The following is a 26,887-nucleotide window of genomic DNA, read 5'->3' on the forward strand; positions in this document are numbered from 1 at the left end:
AAATTAATTGCATTTTTTTCAAAGTTGATGGAGTAGAGATAACAGTAGATGAAGAATTAGAAAATCTGGTGTTAATCCACTTAATTTTCACTTCCTGTTCATTTACTCTTACTTTGCTTCCAGTTCCTCATCTATAAAATGACAATAAAAAATGAAACATGCTGTCTTGGTCAAATTGAGCTGCCATAAAAACATACTTTAGGTGGGGTGGCTCAAACCACAGGGATGCATTTCCTAAAGTTCTGAGGGCTGGAAGTCCAATATCAAGAAGCCTCACAAGGACTCTGTTCCTGGCTGCAGAGGGCTGCCTTCTTGCTGTGGCAAGGAAGGGAGGGGAGGGAGAGGAAGGGGAGGGAGGGAGGGAGGGAGGGAGAGAGAGGGGGGGGGAGGGAGGGAGGGAGGAGTTATATGGCCACTAATCTCATCATGAGAACCCCACATTCAGCACCTGATATAAACCTGATTACCTCCCAAAGGCATTATCTTCAAAAATATCCCATTGGTGCTTAAATCTTCAACAGATGACTTCTAGGGGAAGGAGCTCAGCTTAGCCCACAGCACCTGCCTCTCACATAGTAAAGCAACTGTAATAAGGGATATGATAGAGTTGCACAAAGATACATTATGAGGTTGCAGTTATCAGTATTGGTCCAGTCTTACTTTCATGTTCGTTTCTCTACTCTTGATTTTGATCTTGTAGCATGTTTTTTTTTCCTTTAAAGCAGTTATTAATGTATAACTGATGAAAATAAAAGTTATTTTTGACCTTTTAACAATTCACTCTTGAATTAATCTTATTAGGTTAACTCAACCTAAGTGTTATTTTATTACTTTTTAATACTTCTTTGCTTAATTTTGGCTTTAACTCTTACTGACATAGCTCTCAAATATTACTTACTAAGGGGAATTGGTAAAATAGGTTTAACTCATAAGGTAGAGGATGCTTTTCATAATTGTTCAGCATGGATGTTATGTCATTGCTTTTTTGGTGAAAGAGAGACTAAACGGGTGAGAGCTTAGTTCTTCAGTCATGATAATTATCAGACTGGTGAAAACTGAACAGGGAAGTAAAATGTATCAGACTTGTATTTCCTTGCTTGATTTGTACTCATCATCTAAACATTTGTTCTAGATATTTTTACAAAGAAGATATCATCTTTGCATAGGCTATAGGTCCCTTTTTTTTCTAGATGTGATAATAGTTTTGCTAAAACATCGACAGTGTATCTGAAGCAATTTCTATTTAACCTAGTTAAAGCATTCTCTCTCTTTTCACTGAAGAAAAGTATGTCATTACTCTCTCCTTTTATTTTTTTAATCTTCTTGTTTTAAATATCGTCATTGAAATTCTGTTCATAAATATAGTTACTCATTAGAAAAGACAGATTTTCTGACTTGTGCTCCCAGTGTGAGGAAGAGGGACAGATTTTGTAAGCCTTCTCAGGGGACTTACCTTGACAGGTGTGCTGTTTTGAAAACTTAACCTCTAGGAGTTGTAGATGTGTGGTTTTCTTGCCCCAATGAATTTAATCCTCTGTAGAAAATCCATTATACAATGATTTTGCATAGCCATTCAGTGTAAAAGATTGCATTGCAAATCTTGGTAGGCCCATTGTTCTAGTAGTGAAGCTATATCTTGGTTTAGGTAACAAAGGAGTTTGTAACCTACTTTAAGTAATAATAGCAACCCAGTGTTGAGTAGCTATCATAATAATAGTAGATGTGTACATGTTTTTACTTTATTATATCAATTTCACATAACTCTTATATGAAGTTCAGTGCCCATACTTGATAAGAAAACTACTGCTTAAGCAGTCTTCCCCAAAACATAACTAGCAAGATGTAGGACTGAGATTCTTAAGTCTATACATTTATTACTGTGGGAAAAGAAACTTTATTTATTTTTTTACATTTAAAAATTATCTTTATGAACAGTGTTTGATTACCCAGAACATTTTTTTAAGTGAGGAGATTTTGATATTTCAAAAACCAACACAGAATATCAGAACCTCATTGGACTTCCTTAATTTTTAAAGCATTTACACATGCACACTCCCCCTGCCTGAACACACACACACACACACACACACACACACACACACACACACACATACACACACATTTTAAGTATTTCTTATGGGATAAAATTTAAAAAAGGAGGAAACTATATCTTGCCAATCCTTGGGGCCTGCAGAAACCTTAATTCAGCCTATTTATGGAAACATTTTAAGCCAAATAAACCTGTAGTTTATAAAATCATCCTTGATTTGTGCTTTAGAAGGGTAAATCTGATATTCTTAAAATTTAAAAAAATGCTTAAAGTAAGCCACCTTTCTGTCATTGAGACTAGAGAGAGAGGACAGCATTGGCCTCCTCTGGTTGCAGAAGGCTTCTGAGCAGTTAATGTCTGGTTGAATTCTCTCCTCTTCAGCATGAGTTTAAGGTCCATCCAGTACAACATTTTTTTAACATATTTCATAAATGTTTTTATTGAGTGTTAACCACGTTCTGTCAGGGTGCTTTTCTTGCACAACACTTTGAAGAATATGCAGGGAGGCTGTGTTGGACAGAGAAATATGTTTCTGATGTTTCTCATGATGTGTAGTCTCACTGCTTTCATAAATTAAAATTTTCTTCATAAACTTTTTTTGCATTATAAAGTAAGTAGCTTGGAATCAGTCTCAACTTGGAAGTGTTATTAGTATCATTTGTTGAGGTTTTTTTTTAATAAACATTCCAGGATTTCTGCCGCAAACCCATTAAATCAGAATCTCCTTGTGTATAGACTTCTTCCAGCTGATTCTGATGAATACCCATGGTTATCAGTCTCATGGTCAGTCAGTGGTTCTCAAATACATGATTGGTCTCTGGACCCCTAGCCTCAGCATCTCCTGGGATCTATAAAGGAGCACAGGTTCTTTTCCTGCCCCTGCCCCCAAACTACTGAATCAAGACTCTGGGTTAGGGCAGTAGTCAGTGTTTTAACAAGTCCTGCAGTGATCCCCATGCCCATGAAAGTGTGAGATTCACTTCCTGAGATCATTTTAAAAGTCCCCTCAGACCTAAACTTCCACAGATGCTTGTCCTGACTATTATAGGCTTTAGGGACATTGCTTTGCTGCATGCTGTTCAACATTTTATCCTTTGTCCAGTTCTCTTGCTGTTACCTTTCTATTTGAATACCAAAACGCTTTGTGTGCTTCGTGGCAGAGGCAGAGTGTTAATACTAAATGTTGAATAAGACGTCTTTTTCTCCAGTTGTGTTATAGTCTTCATCATTTGTCCATTTTCTGGTGATTAGCAGCTCTGGAGTTATTTGCCCCGTTCATGTGAGGGAACTGAAAAGCAAGCCTCCAGGTGTGGTTCTGGCCTGGGCTTGACACTTGCGATACACAGGTTAAGGTTGGTGGGGTGGTGGTGGTTTGCATAGATGTCCACTTCCTCCCTCGTTGTCCTAGTTAATATTACTCTCAGCAAACAGCTCTGGCAGAATGGCTTCTTTAGGTCCAGCGCAACGTGTGCTGGTCAGGCAGCACTGGGAATTAGAATTCTCTGCTCACTGTACAGAAACCTCTTTTTTGGCTCCCAAATGGTTTCCAGAGCTATCTAAATAATACCATTTGCAGGCACTTTTCATGGCTGAAAAGAGCAGTTTGGAGAGGAAAAGGAGTACTCTTCGGGCCCTGGGAGAACAGTTTTACAGCTGGGCATTGCACATAAATGCTAACTGAATGCCCTTTCAGTTGTGTGACTCACCACTGGGGCTCAACCGTGGAAGAGCCACTCAACAAAGATGAGGAGTACCTCACACAGGCATTTGTACTTGTAAACAACTCTTCTTTGTGGGCCGCAAACAGCAATGTGTAGGACATTGTCCTGCCATTCTCAAGAAAAGCTTGCAGTGGTGAAGGACTGGTGGGCCGCCTGCTGCTCGTTAGAGATCCCGTCTGGCTCTTTTCCTGCAGAATGAGTGGTAGATTGCTGACACCTGGCTTCCCATCCAGCCTGAGCATGTGAAGTGTGCATTAGGGATGCCTCAAAGTGCTCCCTTGTATCCGAATCGGTGGAGCTTGGTGCCAACTAGGGAGAAGCGGGTAGGAATTCATTGCTGGGAGGGGAGATGGAAAAAGTTAGTGGGGAGAAACTGTACTTACTAGCTGAGATGCTCATCCTCAAGTAGCAGCTTCTGATTGTGTGCTTAGTTCATGCTCCATTTTACCCATTGAGCAAAGGGAAAAGGACATGTGTCCCATACATGAGAAGACCTCAAGGATTTCCTGCATACCATGCATATGTAATTGATACAACGAGCACATTAGGAATGGACAGAAATGGCCCTCAACCAAACACATAAGCATTTGTTTTTTTTAAAAAAAATTCGGGCCATATATATTATAAAATAGAAGCATGTTAGTGATATAATCAGTGTCTTTGCACAGTTTTGTAATCCCAGTACTCGGGAGGCTGAGACAGGAGGATCAAAGGTTCAAAGACAGCCTCAACAATGTATTGAGAATCTCACAACCCAGTGAGACTCTGTTTCAAAGTAAATAAATAGGGATGAGTGGTGTGGCTCAGAGATAGAACTTCCCGGATTCAATCACCAGTAAAACACACACACACACACACACACACACACACCAAAGCAACTGTGGGCAACAGTGGAGCAGAGGAGCCTAGTGTGCTGCCTTTAGTCACAGACATGGAGCGTCTGCAGTATACAATACATTATGCTATGTGTTAAGGGATGACAAGAAGCGCAAGCCAGACCTCTCTTTTTTGAGTGCTGGCTGTGTACTTTGGAAGAAAGGACACGCTGGAGAGTGTGTAGAGAAATGTATCAGATATACTGCAGCATCTCTGAAAACAGATGATACATCTAATATGTTTTCAGTAGGTTTGGAGAAAAAAGAGACCTGAGTTGGGTGGGCCAAAGAGGATGTATATAGAACTCATTGTGGATTTTAAATGATGAGGCGGAGTCATTGGGAGTGAGAGACTGGGGTACATGTATGATTCTTTTTCCTGCCATTTGTAGGCTATGGAATTAAAAGGTACTTTCTTAAAAAACATTGGCAACGTTTCCCCCTGGCTGACTTGTGGGACTTGGCTGGATCTTGTGAATGTTGGCTTCCATTTGTGAACTGTGGATGGGGTTAGGGTTGGGTCATGGCCTTGGACCAGAGAGTAAAATTAACTGGCTCATAATGTGATTGAACTAATGACCTTGGCCTCATTACCACTGTGTTTTAACCAGTGAGTCAATCAAACATTGCAGTGAGAGTAATCAGGGTATCTCTTGGAAAGAGATCTACAGAGCAGTAAACAGGAGTGAAGTCAAAGCCAAGTCCTTCCCTCGTGTTACACCCAAGGGTTTATCTCTTCATCCTTGAGTCTTTATACTTGTTTCTAAATCTGATAAAAAATAAGGTGGTTAAAATAAAAAGGACACCATGAGTCTCCTGGGTTAGTATTTTGACATAATGAAATATGTAGTCATTTTTTCTTGCGCAGTATCAGACTATTTTTCACAGAGGCTACTTTGAGCAACAATATTGTTTTCAATTTCAGATGTGTAGTGTCCCATAAATTTATTAATGATGCCTTTCTCTTCTTCTCTAAAGTCTGAGCAACCCAGTCCTGCCAGTTCCAGCTCCAGCTCCAGTTCCAGCTTCACACCGTCCCAGACCAGGCAACAAGGTATCAGCAGCTCCTAGGAAAACTATGTGATGTTTTTCTCATAAAACATCTTAATGAGTTGATTTATGACTGATCTTCTACTGTTTTATTATTTGAATGGTAACTTGGCTTTTGTGCAGTTGCATTTATTTCCCCTAGGAATGTACTTAAGTATTGTTCTGATATATGAGGCCAGGCTCTAGAAATTCCCCCCTTTCCAGTCCCTGCCATCAGATTCCCATTTTACAAAAGGATTATAGATACAGCCCATTGCAGGGAGTTCCCAAAGGAAATACAATAGCGAAAGCTGGACTTGAGAGGCTTTGATGTAAAGAAATAGGTTTTCACTCTTTCTCCTTGGATACCTTTTATTTTATTTGTTTTCCTACAGATTAAATAGACTTTTTACTTTTAACAAATGTTAATTTGCTATCTTATAGATATATTTTCCCTTATTATGATAAAGTATCAACCAAAACTCGGAATAAAGAAAACTAAACTAGAATATGCAAGTAGTTATATTTTCTGAGTGTATAAAATCTTCAAATGTGGGATCTTTTCCATTTTACATGGAAAATGAGTTAATATCAAAGAATAGTTTATTTTTTTAACCTCATATTGAGCATCATCTTTTTCATTGACCACAACTGAATTCCTAATGGCTTTGTATGTTTTGAAAAGGATTAAATTGTTGTGTGTGTTTGGACTACGGCTAAGCTTCTAGGAAAAAATAAAATAAAAGACAGTGATAGTTTTGGCTATTCAGAGATCGTGTTCCATTGACTTTCAAAGAAATAAGCCCACTACAAAAGCAGAGAGATTTGGGTTTTTCAGAATGTGAGATTGCAGGAAGTTGCTACTTATTTTAGAACTGTGTTAGTGATAGCTTGGATATTTCTCTCACAGATTAAACCTTAGGAATTGACTAATCCGGAACAAAAGTGCCTCTGACTGTCTTGATTGCCTCTAGAAGCTCTTCTGCTAAGATTAAAAAGACCTGTCTTGTTTTCATCACATTTAGAATAGTAAAATGAAGCCATACAAATGGGAGAGAGAGAGAGAGAGAGAGAGAGAAAGAGAAAGTGTGTGTGTGTGTGTGTGTGTGTGTGTGTGTGTGTGTGTGTGTTCAGATTTGTTCTCTCCTAATTAGTTATGGTTTGATTTTTTTCCCACCTCCTATCTAATACTGGATACTATTTTTAATTTTCTGGGCTCCTATTTTATTACATGGTCTTATTTATGTTAATACATGCTGGTATTTTGCCAGGAATTTCTTTAAAAAGTAAAATGAAAATTGGCCACATAAAATTGTTGCAACAAGACCTTCTGTCCAAGACCAATATGAAGATCAGAGATAGGACATTACACCATGGAATTGAAATACTTAATAATCTGAACTTGACTGAAATGCTTGCTTGACCTGAAATTGACCTTGAAATAAAAGGAACAGCTAAACCTTAATAGATCAAAACCTACCACACAAAGGCTGCATTGCCAAGAACAAGTTACAACCATAGTGATTTATTAATCTCAACTTTTCAATACATGGATTAACTTAACAAAACATCCAATTTACTAATAGTTCTTTCTGTTTCTTTTTAGGTATAATTTTTCTTAGGGAAGAAAAGCGTGTAAAAAATTCCTAGAAAATAGAGATTCTTTCATGAACATTTTGGACAATCTGTTATGAAAGCAGTAGCATTTAAGTCAAGGCTGCATTCTAGAAACCACCAAGTTTTTGTTGTGAATTGTCTAACCCTGTAGGCTACTGGTTATTTTTAACTAGGATTTGGTGCTGGTAAGAATTCCCCGTGCCTAACATGACTAAGTGTGTTTGAAGCTGCATTTTTGATTGCCTGTGGTTTGCTGCCATTGTTCAGGTCCATTAAGGTCCATAATGAAAGATCTGCATTCTGATGACAACGAGGAGGAATCAGATGAGGCGGAGGACAATGACAACGACTCTGAAATGGAGAGACCTGTAAATAGAGGAGGCAGCCGGAGTCGCAGGTGAGTGTCCTGGAGGGAGAGGTTCTCTGATGGAGCCCCGCCTTTTCACTGGCCTATAATCAGAGCATAGATGAGAAATGCCGGAAACAGCGGCAGTAAATAGTCACGTTCACTGGAAGCTGGGCACCTTGGCATGATGATGGGGAACTCTTTTTTTTTTTTTTTTTTTTTTTAGTCCCTTCCCCCAGAGAGAAGAGAGATTTTCTTTTAGAACTTTATAGGAAAAAGCCATGTTAGGAGTTATTATTTGAAAGTATATGCCTTCTGGCAGCACTGACTGCTAAAATAAATTTTCATTTGAAGAGTTGGTGTGGATCTGTGGCTGCAGGAAGGCTCAGAATGTGAAGAAATGTATTTGCTGTTTGTAGTTAGAAATATATAATTGGCTCCAGTGAATTATGTGTGTGACCTAATTAAAACTAGGATCACCTGTGTGTGTTTTCCAGAAAATAAATTCCTTTTAAGTGTGCTGACAATTAGGTTCCTTAAGTAGCTTTAATGCTGTGAGGCATAATTCCACATTATAAGATGGTAATTCATGTCACTTATAATTAATAGTCAACTTGAAATTGCCTTGAGGATTTCATTTCTTTATCATGAGGAAAACAAACAGGCGTGCTTACTTTAATGTGTTTTTAGTAGAAAAATGTGAATCTACTTGAACCTAAAATCCAATTACATTTATGATATATTGCATTACGTCTTTTCCCATTATCCAAGACTATGTAGACAGCCCTAAAATTCCTGGAAAGAATACAGTATTAACCCAAACTGGACTGACCAGAAGCTCTATAATTAGAAATCCCTTATGTCCTTGTAGACGGCATAGGGTATATGCCCTACCAGAACTCTCAGTGCCCCTACCTACTGGCCATACACCTGTTTCACCACCTTGTCTCCAAACTCCCCTGCCTGTATTCCTTTCACAGGAGCCTATGCCCTTGGCCCTTTAACATGTCCTTCTAGAAGCCTTTCATCCAAGAAGGAAACCAGTAGGGCAAAGAGACCTAAAAACAGATTGAAACTCGGAATGAAGATACTTACTTAGAACAACCCAAATCCTGACCACGGGCTGCTCTTCAGTGTAGCTGATGAAAAAACGCATGACCTATTTAGACAGCTTCCCAAATTGTCATTTAGAGGACGTGGATATTGTGTGATTGGCTGCTGCCCACACATCTTCTGCTCCATCCTGCTTTGGTGCAGGTCAGATCGTCCAGGTTTGTGAGTTGCCTGTTGTAAATACGCAGTGTTGGGGACAAGCCCCCTCACCCCACACCTGACATGTGCCGACAGCATGGCCTTGCCAGGGCAACGTTTCTTCTGCAGTGCACTTGTGGAGTCTCAACTGTTTAATCAGTTTAAATACTCAGCCTTCCACTTGAGTCGAGAAGCATTTAAAGCAGCGCTTCCACTGAACACTTCATTAATGTAATTTAGTTAAGAAAAACAGGTTCCAGCAGTTTGCTAAAAGGATGTCCCAGTGTATCCTTTTCATTTCCTATCTTGTATCCTGTCTATCTGCATATATAATAGACCTCGAATGTGATTGCCTATTCAGGGTGAAAGAAAAACTATCCTGATTTCTAAATCATTTTCTGTTTCAGAGAAGAATATTATATTAGGTTACTCTATAACCAGAGAGAGGGAGCAGGCACTGAAGGACACTTCTGAAGGTGGGCATACATCCAGCAGAGTAGAAAAAAGAAATATCTCCTTTCTAGCTAGAGGAAAATCTCATTTTTATTTGGAAAAATGAAAAAAAAAACACAGGGGCTGGGGATATAGCTCAGTGGTAAAGTGCTTGCTAGCATGCATGAGGCCCTGGGTTCAATCCCAAGTACTGCAAATAAATAAATAAATAATAAACTAAAAATTTAAAAGAAGATATTTTTATTATCTGTAGTTTTTGGAAGATATTCTACTTTTCTAATGCAGTTGTCTCAAACTCAGTTTCTTTGTGCTGATGGAACATATTTCCAATGAAATATTGTATCAGTATTAAGAACTGGAGATAGCTGTGAATCCTGACGGTAGAAGTGCTTGGTGGGGTATCATCGGGCTCCATAGATGAGTGTAGTAGGGTGGCTGAGCACTAGCTTTGAGTCACATGGCTTGGGTTTCAGTCCTAGAACTGTCCCTTTTACCTCTGTACCCCTAGTCCAAGTCTCAGTTTTTTCACCTATGAAATTGGAGAGCATTCAAAGAGTGGCAGGTGAGGCACTGGGTTTCCAGACACAAAATAAGCACAAATACTTGTTAGTGGCTGCGAGTTAAAATGAACTTTTCGGTGGTTGGCCTTTGGATCCCTTGCTTTTCTTGATTATTTTAATGCGTATTTCAAGAACTACCTGTTGGTAGTGATGCATGTGATTTTCTTTTCAGAGTTAGCTTAAGCGATGGCAGCGATAGTGAAAGCAGTTCTGCGTCTTCACCCCTCCATCACGAACCTCCGCCACCATTATTAAAAACCAACAACAACCAGGTACGTCGTGCGGTTTGCACTTTTCAAGATTCTGCAGAACTTGGTGTGATCATTTACACATGTGCTTTTTATTTAACCTCTTGAAGTCCCTCTTAATGCCAAATAGATAGGAGGAATCTACAACCTAGGGAATAAACACCTAGCACAAAAGGACTTCTGGGATCATGAGAAGATAAGTATGTTCCACCGAATGGCTTGAGTAGGTGCAAGAAGGGATGTTGACTAAAAGTGTTTCTCATTTACTTCTGATTTCTATATATTTTACCTCTCAGCCTTAAGTAGATGACTAAATTAGAAAGAGTATGACCTTAGGGGCTAATATAAATCCTGGTTATTTGCTTTGCCACTGGTATTTTACTGGTAGAAAATTAACTTTTTGGACCCTTAGTTTCTTCCTCTGTAAATGACGTTAACACTCACTTTGCACGTTGTTGGGAGGTTGACAGTTAACAGATGTGAAGCTCCTTGGTGTTCAGTTGGTGGTGGTGGCTGATTATTATAGGCGCTCTGCCTCAGTTTTCTCATCCAAGGAGAAAGGACCATCACTTGGGATTGTAAGGAGTAATTAATAAAATGCACAGAAAATAGTGGTTGGTAATGTTATAGATTGAGCTAGAGGAAAGCTTATTAATTTGACAGCTCAGAACATAGCTAATTTGGTTCAGGTCTAAATAGCACCTCAAAAGCTATGATGAAGAGCCTTTGTTAAACAAATGAATTAGAGTGAGATATTTTCATTACTTATCAGAATGCACTTTTCAAGTATCACGAATATTGTAAGAAGCCTCATTGTGCACTGAGCTGATACCCATTGCATAAGTTATTCTTATTTTTTTGTTTAGGCAGATTTCATTTGACCTCTACAATAATTGCTTAATTCAAGATACCAAATGCATATTAACTTGAAAATGGAAAAGCTGCATTTTTCTGAAATTATTCTGTCTCATAAGTGTCCTACAATTTTAGAATGTTTTGCCCTTGAATTTGCAATCTTTGTTTTCATTAGTACTACCTTCTTGCCGGAGACTTTTTCTTCTTAAATTTTATATAAAGCATTAGCAGAGGTTTTTAAAATTTTCAAATTCATTTGTAAAATTTGACAGCAACCTAGATCCTTCATAATTAAATAAGACAGACATCAGTAATGATTCAGCTGCAATTTCTTTGTGTCCCTCAGAGGAGTGAAAGCTCAGCCTTCTCATCTGATACCATGTCCTGACTCCTACTTTCCTGTCCCTCCGCATCTCCACTGTTGTGACTGCCCATCACCACAAGTCAAATCAGTGGGGAAAGTAGAAAGAGAAAGGATGTGAATTCCATGGCCCGTCATGATGGTTGTGGAGTTGAGAACACTGGGCTAGCCACCACATAACCTGGAATCCTTTGTAAACTTGTGCTTCATTAAGAGCTAGCAAAAGAATAGAATCTGGACCTCAACTATATTTCATATTAGATTTAAACCTAGTTAGGCCCGGTTTCTGCTTCTAGTGGCTGGTGTATCAGAACCAGGACACTTGAGGCAGCAGTGCCAGGAGTCAAGGGCATTGGGGTGTGCTTTTGTGCCCTCCTCTGTCTCCTTCAGCCATCTCTCTAGTCATTGTGAAGAAAGGGTTTGCTGAGTGAGCACAACTCCAATCAGCAACTATCATATCCCTCAAGCCCTTCCCGAATATGCAGTCTGGAGCTGACCCTGGCTTTAGAGAAAGGTTTAGATTCTTTGTCAAACTCTTTTATTATTTTTTAAATCTATCTACCAAAACAAATCCAAAAAGGAACAGTATCATCTATCTGGAGAGGATGAGGTTTATTTTATCCCATTAAAAGGCATTCCGCTGGCTCCTTGGCAGTATTCCACAAACATAGCTTTACACATGCAAATCATAGATCTGCCAGTGGTAGTCAGTTATTTTCTCCATGTGCTTGTCAGCATAATTAGAAAAAAAGTCCATGTGCTTCAGCTCATCTGGCGTAGGGAATACACGCAATGCAGCAGTATTTACCTCTTTGGACCTATATCTTGAAGCTGAGAGAGCAAGAAAAGGTTTGCAAAACTTTGCAGAAAACTGCTTTCTCAATCCCTCAAATCACCTGCTCTGTGTCAGGTGTCATGGTATCTCTTTAAAACAGCATTTAGGGACTTTACAAAAAAGTGCTAATATTTCTCGGTTCTCTATTGCTGATGGAGTGAGATAGTGAAAGTTTCTTAAAAACCTAAAAGTCACTTAAATTTCACTCTAAAATGTTTTTAGCATTATATTTGAATGAAAAAATAAATGAATGAATGAATGAACTAATGAGAGAACACATAGTAGCAAGTACAAGGTGAGTGTGAAGAGGGTATCTGCTCTTTCACATCAAATAAAATGGATGAAAACAGACTGGGAAGACTAATTCTGAGTTTCATTCTTCATGGCTTTTGACCATTCTCCACCTACAGTGGATCATGATCTTGCACATTTCCATAAAGAGCCAGGCAAAGATGAATTGTCCATTGCCTTTCCCCAAATCTTCCAGAGACCGAGGAGGAGGAAAAGTGCGAATTGACTTTTAACATTATCTAACTCCTGAAGAAAAATGAACAGAGAGAGCCACATGTCAACAAAGCAAGTTATTAACCTGAGTATTGTTAGGATCTGCTGATGATCATTAATATGAAAATTCTATCAGTAGAAAATGACTCTACTGAATAACTGAGCTGTCAATCCTTGTAAAGGGATACAGAGAAATATAATCTTGGAATTTTGATTTTCAAACTCTATCCTCAGATCTAATGATAGAAGCACTACTAATCATTGTTAATCTGCTTTCAGATATTACCATATCTCTCCTCTCCTCTTTTTATTTCTATACTCTGCATGGCTCTTTTTCTCAGTAGAGCTTATTAGGGAATAATTAAGAATATTGTACAATTTTAACCAGAGATAGCTGTTCTTACCCCAAACCTCCTTTGTGTGAATTTCAAATGACAACAAAATACCAGATCTTTTTTAGCCGAGAGTATGACAGGAAGGGGGAGAGGTGAGTTGAAGGAAGTGATCCATTGGGCCCAAGTTAATATTCAGAATATCATAAATCACCTACCAACCTGCCAGGCATGTTGAATGGAATTAAAGAGAGTCTATCCAGTTAAACTGGTTTGAAATGAGCCTGTGGAAGACAAGGTGTTGTGCTTTTATATTCCGGAATCGTTTCCCTAAAGATAAGAAATGATCATAAATAAAACAATTGTCTTCAGCACGGCTCAGCTCTCTCAGAATGAGGTTTTGACAAAGCTGTTTATTTTGAAGCAGGGCGAGATCAAAGAAAGAAGATGAACTGAGCCCTCTCTGGGCAGCCACTCAGTAACTTGAGGCGGGTCACTAACACCCGGGCTTTTGTCCCTGCCCAGGCAGCCTCTGAAGAAAGAAACTAGGATTTCAATGTATTTTGGCCTTCTGTGCTGTAGCACTTACGGAATGTATGGGGTGGGACTTAAGCGCCCCAATGTTCTATTTTCTGCTTTGGAAGAGAAGGTGGCAGGACTTTCTAAACCTAGTTAGTAAAATCCCCTTGCGAATGTAGCGTCCTTGGTTACTGGGACACCCAGAGTTCATCCCGTGGGGGAGGGGACCCGGGAGGGGGTGGGAAGCGATGGGAACAGAATTTGCTTCTCTGATGTGGAAGGCAAGCAGGCAGCACTATGGCCCCTCCCCCCTTTTGCCTGAAATCTCAGTGGAGTGTGTTGGCGCTGCCCAGCCCAGCTTAGCAAGTCTGAGTTGGCGAGGAGTGCCATCTACTGACCTGCTCACTCCTAGGTCTCTCATCGCTGATTTTCCCCAGGAGGATTCATTTTCAACAATAGAGAAGAGGGGATTCTGAATGTCGTGGAGTGCTTGGTTTCCTTTACAGCAGAATACATTAAAAACAATCGCCTTGCCCCTTCTATTCAGTAGTTTCTTTGTGCTGCCCAAAGTATTGGATTTTAAGTTAGCCTGAATAAATATGTAACTCAGGAATGACTGGTAGAGAGACACTTTTTACCTGTGCATTATTCTCAACTCAAAGAAAAATGACTCCATTTAGGAGTATTTGGTCATCTCTGGATTGGCATGGTTCTATTCTCAACAAGGAAAATGCTTCTTAGAAGCATAACAATTTTAAATCAGAATTGGGGTGTTATTCATTCACCTTTCCCATTTTGCTTTTTGAGAGCCCAGTATACTAAACGAAATGAAAAGTGCAGCTTCTGAGCTGAACCCCATGCGCCTGCCACTAAAATTAAGAGTTGATTCATCCTGAAAATCTTCTTTATATCATGGAATATGGTAGACTCTGGCTGAGTTAGTAGGAAGGCAACTTCGTAAAGTGAGCCCATTACTCGCCGTTTTCCTTCTTGATAGCAGTCTCTATTACAACTCACTTGAAGATGAAGTTATAATGAAAACACGAAATTGCTTTGTTTCTTACATTTATACACATTTTTTTTTTTTTGGTGGTACTGGGGTTCCTGGAAGCCCTTCTACCTCCGGGCTACACTCCCAGACCTATTTTTACATTTTTATTTGGAAACAGGGTCTCCTAAGCCAGCGCACGCGGCTGGTTTTGAACCTGAGCGATCCTCCTGTCTCTGCCTCCCAAGCGCGGGGATTACAAGCGTGCGCCACCACGCCTGGCGTTTATACACATTTCTAAACACTCGTCATTAGTAAGTTTAGTGGTTGTCTGCCTTTTCCAGCAAGGGCCATTTAACACTATTTCCCTCGGAATCCTCAATTTTGAAGATTCTAATAAATCCAGCTGCATTTATTAAATAATGACTTTCTTTTTATTAATTAGAAACATAGCTCCATACCAAAGCTTCTAAACAGTATGCACAACTACTCTTCATAGCCTAAACTGCAAATGTTCCAGATGGAAGGGAAGGCATTTAATATCTTACCATGCATCGCTACATCATTTTTCCAAGTACAGGAGAGGGTCCTACTTGTCTCTGGTGCTGGAGGATCCAGGTTAGGGCATCAGTGTAACTGATGGTACCTTATTTCCACAGCTGCATCAAGTGTAGTATACCTTTAGAATCTGAAAGGCGGGTACTAGAAAGGGCATTTGAGGTTTTGTTTCTATCATCCCTAGCCTACTGAGCACTGGTAGTCATGTTGCACTGGTAGCATCAGAATGAATAGGGGGGAAAAAAATCTCACCAGAAGGACCGTAATCTCAGAACATCTCAGCTGCAGTACATATGTGTAAGAGCGATGTCACGAAAGAGAAGCAGCCTTGGAAGCATAAATCAATTTCCTTATCATCAAGGTTTTTTTTTTTTTTTTAAGCACTATTGTTCTGACTCAGCATTTCTGATCCCAGTCATTTATTTTCCAAGCAAAATTAAGATGGGAAGAGAAGTAAAAAACTATATAGAGGAGAAATGCTATTTGGAAAACAATGCCATTTCCAACATTTTGTTCAACGAGTGCCTTTGTTTTAGGAGGTTAGCTAGCAGGTGCTCAAAATAAAATTTAACAATGTTCTCTTTGATCCCCAGATTCTTGAGGTGAAAAGTCCAATAAAGCAGAGCAAATCGGATAAGCAAATAAAGAATGGTGAATGTGACAAGGTAGGTTTCCAGCCCTAGGAGGAGGTGCAGCCTCACTGAGCAAGAGTCTGCCTTTCTCTCATTTCCTGATTACCCTTGCAGGGAGCTCGCCTTTGTTTTTCCCCATCAGAAGTGCCCAGTTCCCAAATGATGAATACTTAACCCCCATGCTCTATGGTTCATTTTCCATGCTTGGCTTATATCTTCATTGTTAACCCTAGCCTTATGCTTCCCTTTGCCATGAGGCCTACATTGCCAAGGGTAGCAGGTCAGGCAATCTCAGGTGTTAAGTAAGCAAGATATCCAGTCCCATTGCAGTGTGCCTTCCCAAGGTATGCATCATGGACATGACTTCAAGACCCGGAGGGCTTAAGTCACCTGGGATGGACAGGGCCCTGACATGCTTTGCACAAATCTTTCCATTGCCATTCTTGAAAGTGGTCCTGAGGGCATCCATGCAGTTATGCTAACAAAGACTCATGAGTCTGAATGTATGGAAAGAGTGGTGGTGCCCCTTTGCCCTTTAGGGAACCTCTTCACAGACCAGATGCTAATTTGTATGGTGGTCTTTTTTTTCCCCCATAAAATATTACTACATTCTTTAACCACTTGCTGGCATTGTTTGCAAGTAATATTTGGTATGACTGGAAAGCCTCTTTATTTTTTATTAAGAGTTTGCTTCAATATAACTAGTAATGTGCACTGATACTTCCATGTTCCAATTTAGCATTTTTTCTGAGATTAAAAAAAAACCTGTGATAACATGTTTAAATTCATGATTTAGCATTAAATTTCCCTACTCCTTATAGAAATCTCTTTTTTGGGGAGAAAGTGAGTCTACTCACTTGAACTTTGTTGAGAGGAAATAGGTGTAAGAACCCTCCCCTTCTGCCTACACACACAAGTGTTAGCACTGCCTTGATAGAGATGAGATCTGGCTGACAGAGACCAGGACATCAGAGAGCTTGGCCACTGCACCAGCGGCCTGAGGTGGAGTGAGGACCTTCTAGTTGCGATCATGTGTTCTGACTCACTTTTAACTGCTTCTTAAGTGCTTGTTCTCTTGGGGGATGCCCTTCTCTCTCTCTCAGGCGTACCTAGATGAGCTGGTGGAGCTTCACAGAAGGTTAATGACGCTGAGGGAAAGACACATTCTGCAGCAGGTGAGACATGCTTTTTAGCACCTCCTAAAAAGAAATCTTCAATGCTCAGTTTGTCCAGAGGTATTATGGTAGCACTTGGAGGGGAGTCATGCTACCTGTGGAAGTGTTTGGGGTGGGGAGGATTCTTGTTTCTGGGGCTGCCTGGAAGTCCTTTTGGAACTCTCTGGTCCAGAGGACCAGGAGAAGTGAGCTTTCTCGAAGGCACACAGTGATCTCCTCAGAGGCTGATGTAATGTGGGCTGAGGGAGGGGACAGTAGGAATGCAGTAACCTTTGGGACCCAGGCTTCTGGTTTCGTGGGAAAACAGTGATAAGAATTGGAGTCAAGTGCTGTAAACATTTGCGATTCAATTTAGTAACCTTTGCCAGTGCTATTCTAAGGAAAATAAATATTTTTTTCATTTCCCTTATCTTGTACAATGTACATTCTGTTATTATGAACTCAAGTGTGGAATGCTTGTAGGGTGAGGAAACTTATATTAATACAATATGATGTTTTGAAGAGATAAGGGTATTTTTTTTTTTTTTTACTTTTTGTACAGTTACAGTACTTGCCTTTATTGTGCTAACAGTGGCTCTTGGCAAAATAATTTTTCTTTAACACTCAAGAAGGCTGTGTGTTCCAGATTTTCAGGGTGTGTTTGTAGATTGTTTTACTTTTTAAGTTTTTTTTCTTTGCTACTTTCAAATAACTTGAAATTAGTACTTAATCTACCCCAGCTGTGTGTGAATTCATTTTAAATGTTTAATGACTGATGGTCACATTTATATTCTGTGTACATTTTTGCTTAAACCTATAAATACACACAGTCCAACTTGCCAAGTTTCCTGATTGGTCTGAAAAGCTTTTAACTTTTTTTAGAGTTTTAGATTTGAACAAAAGGCTTTGACTACAAACCTAGGATTTTTATTTGTGGACAAGTTACTTCCCACTTAAGTGATTACTAGAGGGGGGAACAGGATTTGAATGGCTTAACCTAAGTTATTAGTACTTTGTTGGTACAGTACTTCTGTGGTATCCACAGAAGAATGGTTTTAGGCTCCCTCAGATACCAAATTCTGCAGCACTCAACTCTTATTTAAGAGGATGCAGTGTTTATGTATAACCTATGCACATTCCTCATTATTTAAATCATCTCTAGATTGCTTGTAATACCTAATATAAATGCTTTGTACATCATTGTTATACCATACTGTTTAGAGAATAATGACAAGGAAAAATATTTGTACATACTCAGGTCAGATGCAGTGCTTTTTTTTCTTTTTCCTCCAAATATTTTCAATTCATAGTTGGTTAAGTCTGAGGATGCAGAACCCAGCCCCTAGATGCAGAGAACCGACAGTGTCTCTCTTCAGCTTTCTCTGATAGAATGGGAAAGTGTTGTGTTCGCTTGCTGTTTACCCATTACTTAGGGCTAAGTGACTGAATGTTAAAGGTAAATGTATTGGGTGATCTTTCTATCCCTTTCAAACACCACCTCTCAACCACTTTGGTATAGTCATCCAATAAAGCCAAACTGCCCCAGCTGGGCCTGAGCTGTGTGCCTCCCAGGAGGGTGAACTGGGGAGTAGGGCAGGGTTGGGATGCCTTCACAAAGACATTCAGGGAGAGTGGGCTATTGGACGGGGTCCTACTTCGGGATGTCATTGGCATTCCTAATTTAATATTGTCCTTCAGTTTGACCTTTGAAAGGATTGTGAGGGAAGGTGGCTTAATATAATTTTGTCCAAGTGAATTATTTTAGTATTCTAGAGGGAGCGAGTAATATCTATGAATTTTTAACCTGGCAAAAAGGCACTCCAGGGCACATAGCATCTCACCCTAATTGCATTCCCAGGCCAGTTGAAAGCTCTCAGTCTTTGGCCTTTTGCCTTGTAATGCAGCTGAGGCTTGTGATTATGATACCGTGATGCATGTCCCGTCACGGTTTACTGCTTAATTAATTCCTATTGTAAAACATGGCGCTGTTGAGGACTAATGTTATTCTCCACCTGGAGGCTGCTCATCTCCTGGAATGCATTCCACAAAGCCTACGTCTTCTCCTCCATGCGCACTTGAACACCTGCAGCAGAATTTCTGGGGGGCCCAAGATGGTGTCATGGTCCTTTCCTGTTCAGTGCATCCCTATCCTGAAATCTGGTCTGACAATTTTATTTGGCTCACATAAAGTGGTTAATAGCATTGTGTTACTCTGGGGGAATGCTATCCTGAAAGTCAGCATCTCGTTTAATGAACAGAAAAAATCATATCAAGAGAGCCTGTGTGCCCAAGTCACTTTTCCATAGGATAAAAAAAAAATACAGCAGAGTGGACAGTCAAGAGAAGTGAGTGCCTAGGACTGATGAATAAATTGATTCCTCCTTAAACCACCTATTCTACATTTATTTGCAAAGGTGGAGCATTTCTAACCTCTGCAGCAATTTAGCTAGAGGCCTGAATTTGCATTCTAGTTTGGAAGAAAAAATTATATCTGAGAACATCCAGAGCCTTATGAGAGGGCAGTTTATCCGTTTAGATACTAGCTATTATTCCCTTTGGATGACTTTTGGCGACTGAGGATTGAGTGGCACATTGGCACATTCTTCCTCACAACACCCAATCTTCCCTGAGATACATTCTGCTGAGAATGGTTTCTCTCACCTTAGGAGATTACCTGTCATCTCTCAGAACCCCTTACAGATTGGAGCATGATGGCCTGCCTCCTGGCCCAGGGGAGACACACATTTTCATGTTGTAGTAGGTAGTTGGTAGACAAGGCTACTCTCCCCAAAGACCTGAGTTACCCCAGACCGACTCCATGCCACATAGAAGCAATTAAAGTGGGAAGTTCAAGACTTCCCACTTGGGGAAAAAGCAGCCATGGATGGGAAGAACCCAGTATTTTAAAATATATTCAGGTTAAAAATAATGCATCTGCCTTTCTATAATTAAAAACTGGGAGTAGGGGAGGGAGCCGCAGATGTAACCAGTGGATCTCAACCTGTTCAAAAGGAAACCAGAACCAACAGCCTGTGTGGTACCCCACAAAAAGGCTAACGTGCCAGGAACTCATCCATCATGAATGTTTTCACAACACCATCATCTGAAGAACGAGTTAGGCAGTGTTCACACTCTTCCTTCCCCACTGCCCATTCATCCCCTGCGCCCTGGCTCACTGTTCTTATCTGCAGTCCCTTAACTTTCTGCTATCATTTTAGACAGGCATCACCATGGATCACATGGTGACACAGCAGAGTAGCACCAAAGAAAAGCAGGGAGGGAGTTCCTGCAGAGGCAGGGCCAAGTCCTTCGCGGACTTTGAAGCTTGGTGGCCTGTGGCCCTGGAATCCAACATGTTAACGTGTTTCTGATGTTCTTGCTTTCAGGACTCCTGGAAAGGAATGCACATTTATTTTTCTTTATGGTACCTTTGCCTAATTGAGGACATGGGTACATGCTCTAATAATTCAAATCATTAATGCTGTTCCCTTTGGCAAATAGTCCCCAACTCCCTGACTGCTGCCACTGCCAGTGCTTGCAGAAGACCCTGATGGGTTCTTATTGACTCCCATAAAAATCCATGGGGCATCCAGGTAGATTTATCAGGCCCTATATGTGAGTGTATGGCTGCAGGCAGGGCGGACCCCGCTGGTGGTTGTAGAGCGGAGAGCCTTGGAAACCTACAAGATGTTATGGCGCACCTGAGATGACTAGGCTCAATTTCCTGTTGGGAAGAAGTGTTTATTTGCTCTAAAAGTAAGCGGCTTTTTCTAGAAGGAATTTTTATTGCCCAGTGTTCTATTTATTATTCAGTAATTAGAGAGCAGTGCTATTGAGTTGTAGAAACCTGTTTTCTTAAAAGGGCAAGTTCCCTGTCATTTTAAAGGGGCAACATGTAGGACTGCACTTCTGGTCCTGCATGGCAGGTTAAGGCCCCATATTAACTCCTTGCCTGAAAGTTTGTGTTATACCTATTTGTATGGAAGGAGGTATTGGAAATCGAACCCACAGATGGTCTATTTCTGAGTTACAACTCCCAGCCCTTTTTATTTTTTGTTTTGAGACAGTGTCTAGATAGATTCCCCAGGCTGGCCTCAAACTTGTGATCCTCCTATCTTAGCCTCATATATACTGGTATCACAGGTATGTGGCACCATACCTGGCTATCATAATTCATTGTTAAAGAACAAGTCAGGTAAGCCTTTTGGGAGTTTTAGTTTCTGCACTGTGCTTTCTTCATTTGTTTTAGTGCTAAGGAAATAACTACAGCCATTGAGAGCCAGAGGAAAAAGCACCAGGTTTGATAACCCATGTGCTCCTATTCCCTTCTACCCACCCCCAGATAACTAAGGGCAAGTTGATATTTACATGATGATCATGAACATCACTATGTAGTAAGTTATATCTTAAAAGGAAAGTTTATCTACCATGGTATTTTTTTTTTTTGGTTCTCTATACACCTTTTATAATAAGTTGAGCACTATTCCATTTTACAGATGAGGAGTCTGAGGCTTAGATTAGTGTTCTAGTGCCATTCACATAGCGAGCAGAGTCGGAACTTGACATCCAGGTTCAGGACAGCACTGAGAAGGCTTTGTTACTCACCTACTGGCCTAACTGGTGGAAGGGAAGGGGAGTCACACTCTGGTCTACTTGGTACTTATCACCATTGTATAAATTGAAATTACAGTAGTTCAGAAGGGGCTGTTTGTTTCTATCCTGAAATTTACTGATATTCACTAGCTCCATAGTATTCCTAAGAATGTAGCAAAAATGAAGGAAGGGAGGAAGGAAGGGAGGAAGGAAGGAAGGAAAAAGAAAAGACACTTTGATTAGAAAAAGTATTCAATTCAATCAATGCTAAGTGTATGATTGCCACAAAAGGTTTATGTGTGTGTGGACATAGGTGTGTGTTTGTGTGTCTGTGTATATGTAGATATGTGTAGGGACTCATCCAGAAGTCAAATACTATTAACTCATAAAGCAAATGAGTGTTCATATTAGGGCTTTGTGTTTTAGTCCCACATGAATGATGTACTTTAATTATGCACATCTCTTCTGATACTCTCTTGTTGCATGAGACAGAACCCCAGGGTCCAGTAGTCTAAGCAAGTGAAGTTGCCTCCTTCTTTCTTCCTTGGCATATAACCAAAGGCCTGGAGATAGGTGACCCATGGTCAGTTTGGCAGTGTAGAAGATGCCACTGAGGACATAAACTCTTTGATTTTCCACTCAGCTCTGTTTCATTTGTTACATTCATCCCCTGAGGGGAAGATGGCTGCAGCATCTCCAGGCGGAAGGTGACTGCTTAATGTCCATGATATTTTCAACAAGTTTCCTGAACCTCCAAAACTTCTGACAAATGATTGTAAATAACAGCGTCTCCTGAGTGCCACAAGTAGGACTGAGAGAGCTCAGTCCACCACTGCAACAATGAATCAGATTGCAGCTTAATATGTCTTCTACATTCTTGTGGAAGTAAAAAAAAAAAAAAAAAAAAATAGACCAGGAAAAATGGGCACCTTTTCTATTAACAGACATTGATCCATGGGGAACAGTCCACAAGTGTTTTAAGAAAATTTAATTGTAAAAAGAGGTTAGAAGTTTCAGTTCTACTGGTCTCAACCTGGCATCAGGTAATCCAAAAATCCATTTAATAAATCATATGGTAAATAATGTGAAAATCGTAAGATTATTGAGCTAAAGAGAACCACAAGCAAGCAATAGGGAGTAGCTGAAGCCCCAAAGCCGATTTCCCTCTCTCCCTCTCCCAAAGCTTGCTAAGGTGAATCCTCATCCCACTTCTATATCCACAGTGCCCCCACTTAAAAACCATACTCCCTGGGCACAGCATCCACTTCTGAAAAGATAATTAGTAAGATGAAAATGGAAAGGCTGTGCATAGGGGAAGAATCTCTCAAATCCATAACCAGCATCATTCTTTTTTTTTAAATACACTTTTTATTTATTTATTTATTTATTTTTGTTACTGATGACACAGGATCATTCTACCTCTGAGCTATACCCTGCAGCTATTTTTATTTTTGAATTTTGAAAATTGGTCTCCCTAAGTTGCTGAGGGTCTTGCTAAGTTGCCGAGGTTGCCCTCAAAGCTGTGATCGTCCTGTCCCAGCCTCCCAAGTACTGAAATCACAAGCATATGCCACCATACCCCGACTTCTAAATATGTTTTTGTTGGTGCACTTTAATTATACACCATAGTGAGGTTCTGTGTGAATCAAATGTAAATCCATATATCACTAGGTGTTTCTCTCTGAATCCCACCTCAGTCACCTCCCTCTCCATACATGTTAGTGAGATTTAGTGATACCTTTACATGGAAATAGTATTATTTGAACTGCTTCCTTCACTAAGCCTCCTTTGTTCTCCCCCCTCAAGCCCCTTCCACTGTTTTAGTGTTTTTTCTCCTCATCTATTTGAAGTCCTTTTGTTTCTTATTTTCTCCCTAGATTCCACATTTGGGAGAAAACATATGACCCTTGACTTTCTGAAACTGGATAATTTCCTTTAGCATTATATTCTCTAACTCTATGTAATTCCTACAAAGAGCATAGTTTTGTTTTTCTTTATAGCTGCATAAAATTCCACTGTATATATGGACTGTCTTTTCTTTATCCATTCATCATCGAGAATACAATAGCAAGGCTATGGGGAAACAGAAACTCTTACACATTGTTGAAGGGATTGTAAACTGATTGGTGTGAGCACTGTGGAGATCACTAAGGAAGTTCCTCAAAACACTAGGAATGGAGCCATCACATGACCCAGCTATGCCACTCCTTGGTATATTTCTAAAAGAACTAAAGTCAGAATACTATAGTGATATATGTATATACATTGTTTAGCACACAGATCATAACATCCAAATTATGGAACCAACCTAGGTATCCATTAACAGATGAATGGATAAAGAAAATGGGGTATATACCAGCATCATTCTTAACACTGAGACTTCAGAAGCGTCCTTCTGCAAGCCAGTGCAAAAGAACTGTACCTCTGCCACCACCACCATTCAACACATCATGTTTCCATAGCTTGAGGTCAATACAGTAAGACATAAAGTATATAAGTGACCAGGGGAGAGGAAAGAGGAAGGAAACGTACCAAATATATATAATTTTTTTTTTGCGGTACTGGGGGTGGAACCCAGGGACATTCTATTTCCAAGCTACACCCCCAGCCCTATTTTTTATTCTTTATTTTGAAACAGGATCTCACTGAGTTGCAAAGGGCCTCACCAAGTAGCTGAGGCTGTTTGAGAACCCAGATCCTCCTGTCTCAGCCTCCAAAATGCTAGGATTACATACAAGTGTGCACCACCATGCCCAACTCCCAAATAATGTTTTGTATGTATATAACTATCTCATTATAAATATTAGTTTTATGTATAATAATGCACAAATAAAATTTTTTTACAAAAAGTAACTGAGGCAATTAAAAAGAAATGAACTATAACTATTATAAGTGTTAAGATACAGGCATTCTTTCTTCTATATATAGTTATATTTCCCACATAGACAAGGGAATCAACTGAACACAACTCTACATGATAAACATATGTTTATATTCATTTTTGTGTTGGAAAGTATAGGAATGTGTCCAGCTAGATGCATTTTAATGAAGTGAACACAGCTTACAAAACCAGCATCTGAGTTAGACAGCAAAACAGTCCTAGTATCCCAGAGGTCCTTTGGAGCTCTTCCAGTCAATACTGTGATCTTCGGGGGCTTTATAGATGGTTTCTGTTATTTATATTGTGGATTGCTATATTTTCTGACTTTTCAATAATTATGTAAACAGAAGGAAAAATGATCATTTTCTATATGCATGTGTTCTTTTTTATAAAGGAGTTATGTTATTTCTTGAGTGGAGTTTTGTTATGTCTATCAAGTATAGTCACTTTCTATTGAGTCAGTAACTAATTTTTAAAGAGATCTTGAAATTTGATCTCTCCTAACTACTCAGAGAAGTAAAATGTTTTGTTGATGACTTGAAAGAGCAATCAGTTTAAATGGTATAAAAAGTGAGACCACATATCTGTTCTCTGAATTTTTCAAAGGCTTAATATGCCTTGGCCAAGGGACAGTTTGGTACTAACGGGACATTCTTGTTATAAATAAGACTATCACTCGGGTCCATGTTTGAGCCCCTTCATCTCTCCCTGTCTCTTTGCCTTTGATGTCTGTTGCTTATTGCCCCAATTTTCTCTTCTTTACTCCTTCAGATCGTGAACCTTATAGAAGAAACTGGACACTTTCATATCACAAACACAACATTTGATTTTGATCTTTGTTCGCTGGACAAAACCACAGTCCGTAAACTACAGAGTTACCTGGAAACATCTGGAACATCCTGAGGATACAACAACTGGATGCATCAAAAACTATTCTTTTTTTTTTTTTTTTGGTTGTGATTTTTTTTTGTTGTTGTCGTTGTTGTTTATATGAAAACACTCAGAATGATGCAACCAAAAGGGAAAAAATAAAAATCAAACAGTCTTCAGCTTTATTTTTCTTTAAAGCCAGTCATCATCTCTTGATAAAGGAGAGGTTAAGCAAACCAGCCTCAGCGGACCACTCTTCTCTCCAAGGAAATCCCCGGGAAGAGTTAGCCTGGATAGCCTTGAAAACAAACAAAGCAAACACCACACAAGAAAACTTAAAGAATGTGTATGGTATCATGTCTCTCTGTGGTGGTTCATTCCACAGGATGAATGCATATTCAACACACTGCCTTATTACATAACTGATCTATTTATTATCGCATACAGATGTTCTAAAGTCGTTGAGGGGATGACACCACCAGACGTTTAAGTCCTTGGTCCCGTGGATGCTCTATCAATGCAGCGCCCTTGCCATCCCAAACCCAGTGACCTTACTTGTATACCGTGCCACTTTCCACCAACTTTTTCCAAGACCTGTAACTCGTTGCAGTCTGTATTTTTCACCTGTTTGTTTTTCCAGTTCCAGGACACAAATTAGCAACTAGGGGGACCAAATAGCCACCTTGATTTTCTTATTTGTGGTCTTTTTCCTGAAATTTGGGGCCAAGACCTTGGCTGTATCCATGTAATGATCTTGGACCATGGTAGAAAATGCACCAAATAGGATCATATAAGTTGCTGTCTAGCCTTAGTCAATAAACTTGTAGGACTTTTAACAAAAGCGACCTGTAAACGTCCTGAATCCAGCACTGTTGAGTTGTCATCAACATTCTTGTGTCTGTTTTACTGTTAAAATATTAGTTAAACACGGAAGAAAAGGCATTCTGCAGGATTATCATTTGACAAAAAAGAAATTCCAGTCCTATTTTCTAAAGAAATGTTGTAGAAATTCTTAATTTGGATCTATTTATTAGTAAGCGTTTCAGCTCTCTCTAGCTGCCAGTGTGGTACTCATCTTTACTGTAAAACCAGAAATCCAAGATTTTTGTTTGTTCACATATGATTCTTAGACTATTTTATATTTGGAAAATTAAAATCTTTCTTTGGGGGAAATTTTTTGGTTATTCTGCCATCATAACGGACTATGTATCAACTTGTAGATTCAGTGGTTTGATACCTGTTTAGTCACTTGCTAATGTTTCCAGAAGGATTTCCTGTATTGGGAAAGTTGATATGGTTGGGGGGGGGTATTTTTGTTCTTGTACCCTTGTTTTAAAACTAGAAATCTGTCCTATGGCATGCAAAAGAAAGAAAATTATTTTTTAAAGAAAAGAAAAGAAAACCAAAGCACTTTTGGTGTCATTATTCTATCCTCTCCATAAGTGGAGAAATGAAAAGTAAAAGCAGCTCATCTTCCAAGTTCTTAGCAGGAACACAACCGAAATGAAAAGACTTGAAGAAATACTTCTGGATGCAAAGGTTCGTCACTGGATCAGCCTTAAGAAAGTCTCTATGTGTGCTAACAGACCAGTATGTCCCTCATTTGTCCCCATGCCAGATGCTGTCCTTTCAATCAGAGATTAACTAGTGTCTGT

At 39.6% G+C, this 26,887-nt stretch overlaps 1 protein-coding gene across 1 annotated transcript in view; it reads left to right on the forward strand.

The window, feature by feature from the left end:
* Positions 1 to 25,265, forward strand: part of MLLT3 (MLLT3 super elongation complex subunit) — a gene marked incomplete at both ends in the record, with an annotated part of 295,725 nt that extends 270,460 nt beyond the window's left edge. The window contains 6 exon segments of the mRNA XM_080709523.1: positions 5,625 to 5,700; positions 7,560 to 7,689; positions 10,075 to 10,174; positions 15,696 to 15,767; positions 16,838 to 16,909; positions 25,134 to 25,265. Of these exon segments, the coding sequence (XP_080565649.1) occupies positions 5,625 to 5,700; positions 7,560 to 7,689; positions 10,075 to 10,174; positions 15,696 to 15,767; positions 16,838 to 16,909; positions 25,134 to 25,265 (582 nt within the window).
* Between the last annotated feature and the right edge of the window lie 1,622 nt (positions 25,266 to 26,887).

The sequence above is a fragment of the Muscardinus avellanarius genome, assembly GCF_963383645.1.
Source record: "Muscardinus avellanarius genome assembly, chromosome: 13".
Lineage (NCBI taxonomy): Eukaryota > Metazoa > Chordata > Mammalia > Rodentia > Gliridae > Muscardinus > Muscardinus avellanarius.